General features: G+C 38.7%; 1 protein-coding gene across 1 annotated transcript; it reads left to right on the forward strand.

Annotated features, from left to right (window-relative positions):
* The first annotated feature begins 1,374 nt into the window (after positions 1–1,374).
* On the forward strand, positions 1,375–12,175 carry LOC145491959 (uncharacterized). Its single transcript, XM_081471264.1, has 7 exons — positions 1,375–1,908; positions 4,241–4,309; positions 5,639–5,843; positions 7,026–7,167; positions 8,062–8,194; positions 9,283–9,341; positions 10,142–12,175. The coding sequence occupies exons 1-7, from the start codon at positions 1,683–1,685 to the stop codon at positions 10,166–10,168; spliced, it is 861 nt and encodes a 286-aa protein (XP_081327390.1). The 5' UTR covers positions 1,375–1,682; the 3' UTR covers positions 10,169–12,175.
* Positions 12,176–13,282: the final 1,107 nt, after the last annotated feature.

The raw sequence follows: 13,282 nt of genomic DNA on the forward strand, positions 1-13,282 counted from the left end.
ATCAACAATTGAAGTAACGAATTAATCGCGCTAGTTAGAATTGCAGTGAGAAAAGCTGGCTGGTTCAACTGTAGAAAACAAAGATTACGTTGGGTTATTTCTCAGAACCATGGCGCACTAGAACAGCAAACATTGCTGTTCACCAGGGGAGGACTCTCATGCTAACGGAAGACGCTGCTCGTCGGAAACTTAGGATTAACCCGAGACCAATCTACATGCGGCGAAAGCTTTGTTTGAATCCAAAACGAAAGCATTCCAACCTGGGCAGACACACGTTGAAATACGAGATGCAGTGGCTCTAATAACGATTAAGACATTGTCATCAAATGCTTTCATCTATGAAAAATTTGAACGATTTCGTGCCATATCTATTTGATCTTACGGGGCAACTGTAAAAGATGCCTTGATTGATAAAAGCCATATTACGTTCCCGTCTCCCGGAGGGCTGATTTATTTTCAAGACATTAGTCGGATAATTCAATAGAAATGTGGGCTTATTGCACTGGGGGCTTCATTTAAGTCGAAAATAGCTTGCAGTCATAAACAGGGTAGCCTGATTCTAACAGGGATGTAATCATTAAAATGTATCGTGCTTGTTTCCATGTCATCTCCAAAAGAAGGCAGCACTAAACAATGACTGTGGCGAGTAGGTGACTTTCAACCTCGCGAGAACATTTCCTCCAGGCGCTAACTCTGTTTCTTATTCTCAGTTTTCAGAAACACACCACAGCTAATCAAAATAAAAATTGCTGGCATGAGTGATAATGGCCTGCCATACGAATTCTGTGGAGTCAACAAAAATTGCAGTTGTGGCCCGAGGAAGATACGGCCTCTCTGGGCCCCAGATCCATTTTGGTCTACATGTATTCTGTGCCAATTTTGACCTGATCTTAGTCACTTTATTGGCAAATGTGAAGTATCCCAAGTTAGTGATTTTGCCCCCGAATTTAGCGGGAGAACGCTTTTAAAGAAGTGGTTGTACATGTAGACGACTTAAGCTTTACTCTGAACCCGCTAATACTTTTAAAGCAGTTGAGTTGAAAATCTAAGATCCCATTCTAGGTCATTCTACTGAGTAACTTGGCCTTTTTTCGTTTTTCCTTGGTAATCGAGACGAGTGAGGTCGGAAGAAATTTCCAGCCCGGCGCCCGGCAGTTCCAGGATATCTCCAGCAAAAATCGAGCTTTCAGAAATCGCTCTTTATTCACAGCTAGCTACAAGCCAAATGCAAGGGTTTCTTGCTGCGATACATAAAAAATACCGCATTTCCTAAACACCTTGGAAATAAAATAAATTTGAAAGATTCGAAGAATGTTATTTATGGTCAACAACTTCCGATAAAATGATATCTAATGCTAAAATACGCATAACGGTGCCCACCGGAGTTGCGCAACATTGCACCCCAAAACGCAAGACAGCGTGACACATGCAAATACGGCACTAAAATTGACTTGCAAATCATGACCTCAGGTTTTGAATTCCCCCAAAAAAGATTTAGTTCATTGAAATGCGTATTTGATAGCGAGGTCGATCGGAGTGAGCGTCGCTTGAAAAAAAAAGGCCGCCGATCCGTTAGCTTACACTGCACAGTTCTAGCCATCTCGTGACAGGGCGGCGTTGAACTTAGTCCCTACGTGGTGAAGAGATAACGCGGAAGAAACGAGAATCGGATTGCAAGAGATATGGCGAACACTACAGTAATACACCAACCGGGTATTAGCTACCAGAAGGAGTATTCCGGTTCGGTGCAGTACATCGGAGGTTATGAAGGTCCTTATGTGGACGATGCAGACGTTTCCATGCAGCAAGCTCCGGGAAGCTCCAATCACGTTCCCATTCCAATGGGTTTGGAGGTGTTCGAAAACGTCAGCAAGTTCGTTGCACACCAGAACGTCGCTAAAGAGGATGGTAAATGAGTTTTTAATTTGTTCGCGCCTTATTCAACTCTCCATTTACCAAAGACTGCTGCTCGAAAATCGGTCAATTAGTCAAAGAATCTGCAAGCAAGCAAATCAAAACAATTGAAGAGCAGAAACTGGTCTTAAAACGCCAACGAGCTTCTCTCGGCGCGCCAGCATGGGCCACGCGACAAGTTTATTAAGTTTCACGAACTGACGCGTTGATTTTGCAACCGTATTAATACCTTGTTTGCTCTGAGGCTTTAAGGCAGTAATTTCATGGTTTCCCAAAATTAATTTAGAAACAGAACAAACTACCAAATTCCAGGTGTAAATACAGCTCTGATCAGGAGGAATCAAAGCGCGATTTATTTACATCATAGCGCACTTGACTATCGTTTTATTAATAGGCTTTCCCCGGCCGCCCCTGTCGAGATAGCATCCACGCGAAGCATTGTCGTTCTGATTCTTTAAGGTCAGGACGTAAATTTCTCGTTCGAAACCTAAAATGTGTGCCCTTGGTTCGATTATCGAAAAAGTCTAAAAGTGTTCGCAAATGAAATAAACAAAGACGACAGCAGCTCATATTTTGATTAAGATGTTACGCGTACTCGATAAGTCGTCGTATCGAATTCGCTTTGTGAGTGGAAACTTGAAAAGAAAACCTTGTACTTTTCCAAGTCGCCTTATTTTGGACGTCAATTTTACTCGCTTGCTGCCTTAATTACAACAAATTTCGGTCATCATGATCTTCAAAGACAGTGAATCAAAGGGGCATTCGTGACCAGCGTGTAACAGGATACATCAAAATGACAATTCTTTTAACACTTGAGAATTCAGGTTGTTGCCAACACGCTGCCAATTTACACCGTCAACTGGCTTGTTTGTACTTGAACATTTTGGCGTTGTTTTCATTCAGTCTGTGGGTTAAGGCGCTGAGTGCGGATGAGAAAAAAAGGAAAATTCCTGAAATAATCGTGACCGATTTTGTTTTGCACGGTTTATGTAATTATACATGGGACAGATAATACAGCGTAACGTATAATATACTAGACTGCCTTCTGCTTGTAATGTGAAGTGTCTACATTGAGATAAACATTTCTAAGCAGTCTTTCAGGCGCTTGGTTAACTTGGAACCACTTGAGGTTCGTATCATCAGTGAATGGTTCCTTGTTATTCAAATTTGTCGAAAATTAAAATTAAGACACATAAAATGGACAAATAAGTCGTTCAGTTGTTATTGAATTCAGTTTAATTTCATCGTCTGAAAGTGAGGTTTACGTCAAAACATCTTTTTTTTCAAAATAAACAGCGTTAAGTACCTGGTGTTAAGATTTGGACTGCCCCACAAGCCAATCATATAATTCCTCTTTAGTACTGATACAATGATTGCCGTTTGAGTGATGGGAAGTTCACCAGGAAAAAAAAATCGAAATTGTTTAAAACAGTGTGTGATATAAAATTCCCAAAAGTAGAATTACATTGCAAACATTGATATCTAGCAACTGGGCCACAGAACTTTGAGAAAAAAACCATAATATTTAGCATATTATAATCATTTATATCTGTTTTGTTCTTATTTCAAGGCAATTTATATCCTGTATTGTTCAAAGTCAAATTTGTTTTGTTTGCAAGACTGACACATTGTGAAGTGAAGTATTTTAACTTTTATCGGTCTCAAAGTCAAATGCAGTTTACTTTTGTGAAAATCAGAAGTCATGAACGAGATAAGATGTGAACAACTCATGAATTGGCTAAGTATTAGATGCAAACAGGCTGCTGGATGCATGTAGTTTTAAATTCACAACTCATTGTCATTTTATGCACTGTTGTGCTGGGAAAACAATTACGGTAAAAAATTATGTATTGTGTAATATTTGGCAAATTTAATTATATGCCTACTTAAACCACTTTATGCATCAGAGTGCAAATACAAAGGCATCAGTGATGGCCTGAAAACCAATTATTTTGATTAGTTTTTTTGTGATTTTGATTAAGGAAGGGTGAAAATTAAATTTGGCAGAGGAATGCATGGCACCCTTGAAAGTTCAACCCATTGATTGCTTGCAATCACTCTGTGCTTTTTCAGTCATCTTTTTGGTGAGCTATAAAAGTTTTATATTTGGTGCAAAAATAAGGTTAGCCTGGGTGCCAGGTAGATGATTTTTTTTTACCTCGCCATAACAGTGTCTGTCATGGTTCAGTATCACGGCTTTACCGCTCACAGATCATGCAAAAAAATTACCCTCTGGGACCCAAGCATAACATGGTTCACCTTGATAATAATTCTATATCAAAAAAAAATTTACTAAGTATGTGGTTGTTTGATTTCTCATGTCTAGCCTGGTGGGGTCGCATGGACTTTTCTGTGGATGACGGTGCTGGCAATCAGCTGTTCAATGTGAAAGAAAGTAAGCAATATTCAAAATCTACTTAGGTTTAATAGGTGAATGGTTCAGTTGAGCACCCTGGACAAAGTGACCCATCCCACCAGAGCTTATTCCAGCTTCCATAGCATGCTGTTGCTTGTAGTACTGCACCCCAACCTGATGTGATGCTTGTATATCTAGACTACTGTCAAGGGGTTGTTGTGACATTTAGCTTTGCAACAAAGACAGATTTCCAGCTGTTGTTTCACAGCAATTAAAAAATACTTTGGCAGCATGAAACAGCAGTTGAAAAACCATCTGGTTTTCCTGGGGTGGGTACTCCCAGAAAAGTTGGGTGAGAGTGTGCTGCCCACCTTCGAAAACCCTTGCCCTATTTATGACCAAAATCTGCAATTTTCGCTACCCTATTTATGACCTGACCAAAAATTTGATACCCTATTTATGACCAAAACGGCTGAAAAACCATACCCTTGGGAGCCCATGGAAGGGATACCCCCCCCCCGGTTTTGCAGACTACTTAACGGTTCACCTTGAGCATAGAGTCCAGTTTTTATGGTAAGTGCTTTCTAGATTGTTATACATGGCCTGTGTAGGTCAGGAACTGAACCTTGATAGCTAACTCATTTATCAATAAGTATAATCCACTTGTTATTGTGAGGCATGTGGTGGCCACTTGTTACTGGGAGGCATGGTGGGAGATGTGGTGGGAGGCAAAGTGACCTTGTAAATGTATTAGTTTCCAAATCAAGCTAGTGTTGGGCTAGTTGACAACTAACATGTTACTTTCACATGCACGCTACTACTCTCTACCCTGTAATATGAATAGCATATCTTAAAACACAATTTTATCTCGTTTACATATAGATATAAATTCTTAAAATTCTTAGATATCTTTTTAATTGTAAATTTAGTTAGCATCGGGCAGGCGAAGAGCCACCCTGTGGATATACTGCCCGAAATGCCATTATTATTATTATTATTATTATTATTATTATTATTATTATTATTATTATTATTATTATTATTATAATTAACACCACCATCTGAACTGTGAAAGCAACCGGACAGAGTGTTGCTTGGGACAGGGAGGTGGGTTAAGCCTACAGGGGGCTGGGCTCCCTTCAAGGAAGACCAAATTTCACACTGCTGGTCATTTTGTGCTCGAGGCACTGAGGTAAACACTGGGGATGTTTGACATTTGGGCCAGTCTGAATAAAAATCTTACCTCCTCCCACAAACAAGGGTCCTGTCAGCTACACAATGGCCATATTGCTCCCAGATGACTGTAGTTTTTCATCACGTATCATAAATCTTATACCAACTGTTGATCAAGTCTTCCATCCTTCACAGTCCAAACACTTAGCAGCTGGATCCAAGCTTTGCTTGGGAAATCCAGGCCTTTCTACTTGAAGGTCATCAACAGCGCCACAAACAATTGGATTATGGAACTGGAGCATCCAGCCAGCTGCTCTTGTCCTGCTCTCTGCCCCTGGGCTGCTCCAGAGATAACTGTCCGCATGCCCACTGGTGAAGTCCTAGGACACATCAAACACTCGTAAGTCAACTGACAGTTAATAGGGAGCTTATAAACAAACTAAGATAGCGATACCAATGAAAAGATTATGGCAAACGAAAGGTTTAATGTAATAAGCAGAATGGCTATGCAATAAATCTTTGTATATATCTTTGTGGCCATCCTCTGCATATTTTGGATAAAATAAGCCAAAATGGCTAATTTTTGTATTTCATTTTGGAATTGATTGCTGACCCTGTATATTTAGTTGGAGCAGTTGTTTTAGACCTATCAGTGTGCCTGGGGCGGATACAGGATTTTAGAGAAGGGATTTGAGATACAGACTGCTAAAGGTGCCCCCATGAAGGGGGTCTGGGAGCCTAGTCCCTAACACTTGAAACACCTGGTTAATTTCAGCTTTAAAATGCAGATAGCGACCACCAACCCATATTTTCTTGAAATATTTCTGAAAGGAAACACGAATTATCACTCGAACGTCTCAGTCACAGAAATTTTTGCTCATCAGATCAGTTGTGCACAATGGTATTTATTATCTTGCAATTCATTGACCTATTTGTTACTAGTAAACAAAACTTAGCTTGTGTTGTCTATGTAGAAATTATATGTAGTTTCTTTAATTTGTTTAACAATAATCATAACGGCTTGTAGTGTATTTAATGCAGTAATACATAATTTCATGCTGTAATCCCATTATAATTCCACACACATACCAACATTGAAAGCCTGAAAAGATATAGTATAATATATAATAAATTTATCTGTTTTTTTGTCATTTTGTCTTTAAAGCACACCCCTAATAAATTAATCAGTTGAAGTCTGCCATTATTTGAGAACACACGAAGACAAATTATCTTGTACAACACAGTGTGCATGCATTATATTTCCTATACCCCTACACTGAGCAAATATGTATCTCAAATAACAAAGACCTGTGAATAAAGTTTGTCTTTCACAGGTTGTAGTTAAACAGCCATTCAATTCACATCTGATTTATAAATAAGGAAAAAAGTAGGTTGAATGTTAGTATCTGATGTTCTCCTTTTCAAAACACGCACATCTATGTAGCTGACAAGATGGCACTGGAAACTACTACCTTTTTATGTTTACACTTGTGTAAGTACAGGAATACAACATGTAATTAACACCTCCATCTGCAATTCATTATTAACAACTCATTTTAAGAAAACTTTGGAACTTCAACAGGTCCAGAGAGACTTGTGGTAGTTGGCTTGGACCTTCTGTCTACTTTGAGGTGTACAACTATGAAGGCAATCTAATCTACAAGGTGCAAGGACCCTCAGGGTACCCCTGCGAGTGCACAAGAGACAAAGTCGCTGTCTTTAAGGTACAGTAACTACAAAAGCCTAGCACCTCATTAATGTGACTCCCTTATATTTGGACAAGTTCTTCTTTTCCTGAGGACGTACTTATACATGATTATATGTCATTTGTCCGCATCTTGCATTTAAGCTTCCCTACTGGAGATCTCTTTCTCTTTACCATACCACAGAGAAAATACAATAGGTTCAGACCTTTGTGCTTTGTCACAAACAAGTATGCCTACCTGTTTTAGGTTTTGCTATTGCTCTGTCCACTATCATTGTAAAGCTAAGTATGACTGTGTAAAACACCGTAAATCTGTAGATCAAGTTATGAGATTAACCTGTTTTTGTTTTCTTTTTTAATGCGGGTCAATGTTTTAAAACTTCCAAACTTTAGTTCCAGTCTCTTTCACAAGAGTTATGGTTGGTACACAAGTTTAAAGTGTCTTGCATTTTCCTAGAAGCATGCACTTAGCATTAGATGTACATTTTTATGTCCGAGACACATTATTCATTTTCCTAAAATATCAAAATTAAGACAGTTACTGTTCTTTCAGTAGCCTGGGTCCTAAATCATGGGGAGCCTGGATGGCGCAGTGGTGATAGCGCCCGCCTCCCACTAATGTGAACCGGGTTCCATTTCAGCCCAGTGTCATGTGGGTTGAGTTTGTTGTTAGTGTTCGTCTTGCTCCAAGGGATTTTCTCCAGGTTCTCCCCTTTTCCTCCCTCAAGAAAAACCAACATCTCGACTCCAAATTCCAATTCAAGCAGGATAGAGGACCTACATGGCAACCAGCTATGGCTGATGTGGATTTCTCTCTAAATATTGTAATTTATGTCAAGCCCTAGCTAGAGAATAATTTAACTGCTGCGCAAATTTCAATATTTCATTCTCTCCTTCTGGACGTGTTTGACAGATTCTCAAAGAAGGGCCTCAAGGGGAGTCTGGAGGCAATCAAGTCGCAGAGATAACTCACACCTGGAGGGGATGTTGCGGAGGTCTTTGTAGTTGCTGTGTCACTGCCGATCCAGATTTTGTCACCATGACATGTAAGTTAAAAATACAGTTCAACCATTATTAAACAGCCACTCTCAGGGAAATGGATATTGGCTGCTTAATGGGGGCTGGCCATTTAATAGAGGTAAAAGCAATAGACAACCCCTCATCGGAACTTTGATTACTGGCTGCCTAATAGGGGTGGCCATTTGATAGGTGGCTGCTTAATACAGGTTCGACTGTATCTGTCATACACAACCTTATTTACTGACTTAGGTCTCTTTGTGCCATATGGAGCATAAGGTCCCCACAAGGTCCCTCCATACACACCCTATGTATTTTTAAAATGTGTTGTTCTGTTGTTTTAGAAAATAACCACACACCCCTCCCTCTCCATGGAAGGTTCTTTTTTTTTATTTGGACCCTCTCACACATCTGGTGAATTGTGTGTCAGTAGCTTCATAAATTGCTTTAAAATTTTGGCATTTAAGACCCTTGCCCCATCAGAATTTCCATTGACCTTCCATGAGGTGTGAATGGATATTTGGAGTTGCTCACTGATTTCTCCAAAAAATAAATTAACTTTCTGCACCAGAAAGAAAACAAGCAACACGGGCCAGCCAATAACCAAGCCCTGAAAAAAAATCATTTGTCAATGAATGTTTCTCGCTTATTTGCTGCTCTCTCTGAAAGCATGCCCATTCATTTTTTTAATGGGGTGTTGGGGGGAGGGGTGGGCTGGTGGGATAGAATAGTCGGTGTAATAAATATAATCTCACATCCTCTATCCTCGCCCATGAACCCCCTTTTATTATGTAGAAATCGTGGTGATCACATGGAAACTGTTATTTGTAAGGAACATGCAACTCTTTCTGTTGTGATCACAACAATCACAGCCATTTTTGTAATTGTTAAAAGGTACCATATTATGTAGCAGCTGTGAAATGTTTAAATGCGATATCCCTAATGATACTCATAAAAGACAATTTTCAACCCAGAGAATGTTAACATTCACGCCTGTTTGTACCATACAGAGAACCTCCCTCTCCTCCCCCAGGAAAGATCCGGCCAGATTCAGGCTGTAATACCTCAACCTGTAAGCCATGCTGCTGTGTAGAACATTTCTTTGTTTTGATTACAGTTCCCAGAAGTCTTTCAGCCGAAGACAAAGCCTTATTCCTTGGCCTGCTGTTTATTGTTGTAAGTACTTGAATGACCACTATGCCTTTATAATCACACAAATCTCACAGTCCATAACCAAACTAACAATTGCATTTTTTGGCCACTGTCAATCATAATTACAACGACAACCAAATACGAACTTCGACAAAAAAGAAACACAATACGGGATCGAGATCTGCCAATCACGACCCAGTCATACCCATTGGGTACTGAAATATTGGTGTAATATCTTTGTAAAAGTTTTTTACTCTGTTGGTAAGACATAAGCTGTAGTCGTGAATATAAAAAAAACCCACAATAATATAATTGTTTTCAGATTTTTTAAAAGTGCTGCTTTTTAAAGTAAAGTAATCTGGTCAAAATAATTTCTCTGAAGCTATTTGTGATTTCCGCGGCGCATTGTATCTAATGCAGGTTTGCTCTACATATAAGATAAGCATCTAAACTAGACTTGCAAATAAAAATATCTATCGAACACTCGTGGGGTCAACAATAAAACGTAAATTACAAGAAGAAAGCTTACCTCGGCTTACCCGTGTTGATCTTCCACTTCCTTGTAACCTCGCCTCGAGAAAGTTCATCGGGGGTGGGATGTGTAAGTGGGAGTTGTCCAGAAAAAGCTTTCATGCACAGGGAATGCTTAAAATAGTTGCAAAACCAAAATTGCAATCTTCTCTCTAGAAAACGGGATCTAAACCCGTTTTCATACTTATGGGTTTCCCATGGAAACGAGTTGTCCAAATTTTAAGGTAAAAGAAAAAAAGACGGCAAGACGTTTGTCAGTAATGTGATTTCCGTGTTTTTCTCATTCTTTTCAGATGCATTCTTATCTGGAAATTCAGTAAATACAGCAGCAAAGGATATCATCACAGAATATTTTAGTTAAACAGTGGTTAGACAGAATAATCGAATATGATAGCAGAGCTCGCTGTCTAAAGCAATGTAGTCATTGCTTGCGACAGGCTCTTGCATGGAAGTTTGATTTTGTTCGTTTGTATTTGTATCATCTTTCCTTCTTTTCAATCTCTTTGTTTCTTAATTCGGCAGCAATCTAATCGGAAATCCTTTCTTTAGGTTTTTATTCATTACTATAAAACACATGAGGCTGATTTTCTTTCATTGGTATCCCGATCTTCCTTGACCCGTTGTAGCCTGGCTAGTCACTATATTTGCTATAAAAAAAACTTTCAAACATAGTTTTAAAACAACATTTTCATCTAATGCAAATACGGTGTACAGTAAAAAAAACAAAAGCAATACTAAGAAGAAATATATATTTCTCCCAAGGCCCTCATTATTTTTTTCCGATTGACTGCGCCAATTTAGAGGTGCCATTTTTAGACGACAAATTTTTCTTTCGCATCAAATATGTGGTTGTGATCAGGAAGTTTGATTTCATGTTAGCATAACTTTATTCGCTTGTCGATTTAAATTAACAAAGTAAGTAGCTTTTGAAAGGGAAGCAATTTAGTTTAGCAGAGGAAATCTCAAGGTTTAAGCTTCAGTAGCAGTTCTCTAAACTTGGAAAGGTAGGATTAGTTTTTCTTTTCTTTTTCTTTCTTTTTTTTTTTTTTTAAAAATGTTTTCGTGAAGAGCATGCATTTGTCCCACGAGGATGAAATCACGTGAAAGTATAAGGAACATTTCGCAGTCGAAATGCCAAAAGCAGATCATAATGAGTGCAAATTCAGTGGAGCATATTTAAATTACAAGAGGTATAGTTTCTGTAAGCCATGTATGTCTTGAATTTAGCGGCTTAGGAAATATGAATGCGTGAGTGTGCTTTAAGAATGTTGCACTCAGATAACTGTTGTATTTTCCACTAACTTTGTCTGACGTGCTTTTGTTAAATCTGAAATCAAATTAATATGCGCTTTCATGACTGAAGGAGTGGATATTTCACGTGTTGCATTTATCTTCATGTCTAACAGTTTACGGTTACACTTATTAGGATCGTGTATATAGATACGGTCATCTTCTGATTCGGTTTGATATACCAGCATATATGTCGCTACCCTGGTCCTAGAGGTTTTTCTTGATTTTTCTTCTTTTCGCGAAGCGGCGAACACAAGTCGCAAAGCTTTTCAAGAATTTAACTTTATATCACTCTTAATTAAGTCATATAACCTATTTTTGTATATTGCCCAAATGATAGAGACGACGCCTACGGCTTTTCGCGCGGCCATTTTTCTTCTCTCGTGAATTTTGCCCGCTTCGCTGGACAATCCAAGAAATAACTGACTGTCCACAGCCTATCTTTTTTGATGGTTTCAATGTCTAGCATTTTGCAGCCAATTAGTTTCGCCACCAGACTGTGGTGCTACGGTACTTAACCCTCCAAGCCTCAATATCAGGAATTTACACATCTTGAAAAGTTTAGCCTAAATTCTTCAAGTTCATCGTTTGTAATCCGCGTTAATCTTCTCCATCTTAAACCACCCTTGTTTATATATGGGTTATTATTAGCTCTTAGTAAACTACTATTTTCCTGTTTTCTTCAATTTAACGGTTATTTTAAACGTGGCCAAAATAACTCAAAATATCGGTGACTGAGCTCCTATAAGAGAATGTATCACTGGTGGCTGGTGAAGTATTCATTTCATGCTGATAAATTAGCTCTTGACCATGCAGATTATTGGGGCTTGGAGGGTTAATCCTGTGCGATGTAGAGAAGTTGTTATACGAGTTTATATTGAACGAACGACCAAGTAAACTAGATCCTAGTACGAAATGAGTTATCATTTAGTTTTAAGGAGGAGCTAGTTCACATTAGGTCCAATACTTGTATTAAACCCATCATAATTAATGAATAGTAATTAACTTTGGGGAAATAAACATGCTTTGAAATGAAATCTTTTTGTCCATTACTGATTAAGTTATTCAGTTTTAAGAAGGAATCCAACAAAAGCTCGAGCAACAAGTGGTCAAAAACTTTGTACCTAGATTATTTGCATTGTATTGCAAACGTCTGTGTGACTGTCTTATATATCCTCTCGAAACAAATCAATGACAACACCAAATTTCGAAAACAAATTTTGAAGTTCTTAAGAAACACTTGAAAGTACTTTGTTGATGAATTTTTACCTGTGCTGGCACAATTTCTCTGAACTATGAAGTAGATTTTCTCAAGTTCCCTTGCAAAAATTGTTTTTGGTGCTATTGCAGGCAACTATTTATTTCTTATTATTTTAGAAAATTTAAACAGAACTGTAATATACTCAAAATTATTCTGGTACCAGGTTTTTGTCAACAAAAAACTGAAATTGCTCAGTTCCTATCGGATTTCAACTTAAGCTTTTTATGTCATCCTACCGAACAGCTATCATTTTCTCCAGAATCCTAAAGAGATATCACATAATTAATTTCAAGAAGAAATAGAATGTTGAATTTTTCAGTTTTAGTTCTAATAATAATGAACAATGTAAGAGTTCTTCTCAGCTCTGTTCATTTGGCGTTGGTTGTGAAAATTTTGCGGTTTACTGCTTGACCAAAATTCAATTTCGTTAGTTCGTAGGCGGAAAAAAAGTCGAGTCTTAAATTTGCATCGTTGACAGCTTACATACTCGTCCCCAGAGGCCGCGCTCCATTTAGGCAGCGATTTTCTGAGCATGCGCAGAGATTGCGTTTTCGTATTCTCAGCCAATTAGCTTTGTCAGATTTGACGGAAAGTCTGTAAACCGCAGACTTCCGGTGTTGGACCAGCCCAGAGGTCGCGATTCTTGGTGCTGACCAAAAGGAGCGCGGCCTCTGTGGACGAGAATGGACAACTTACAACAATCCGCAGGATTTCAATACACATTCTCGTCCCCAGAGTTTACTGCCACTCTCAGTCAGTGCGGGATTTGGCACGAAGAAAAGGTGGGTCTGGAGAAACATGATATGATTGGGTGGTTTTTTGGAGTAAGACTATCACTAATTCAACGCTGGTTTCTTTCTCGAAAATATCCACTGATTGATCT

The sequence above is a fragment of the Orbicella franksi genome, chromosome 7 (assembly GCF_964199315.1).
Source record: "Orbicella franksi chromosome 7, jaOrbFran1.1, whole genome shotgun sequence".
NCBI classification, from domain to species: Eukaryota; Metazoa; Cnidaria; class Anthozoa; order Scleractinia; family Merulinidae; genus Orbicella; species Orbicella franksi.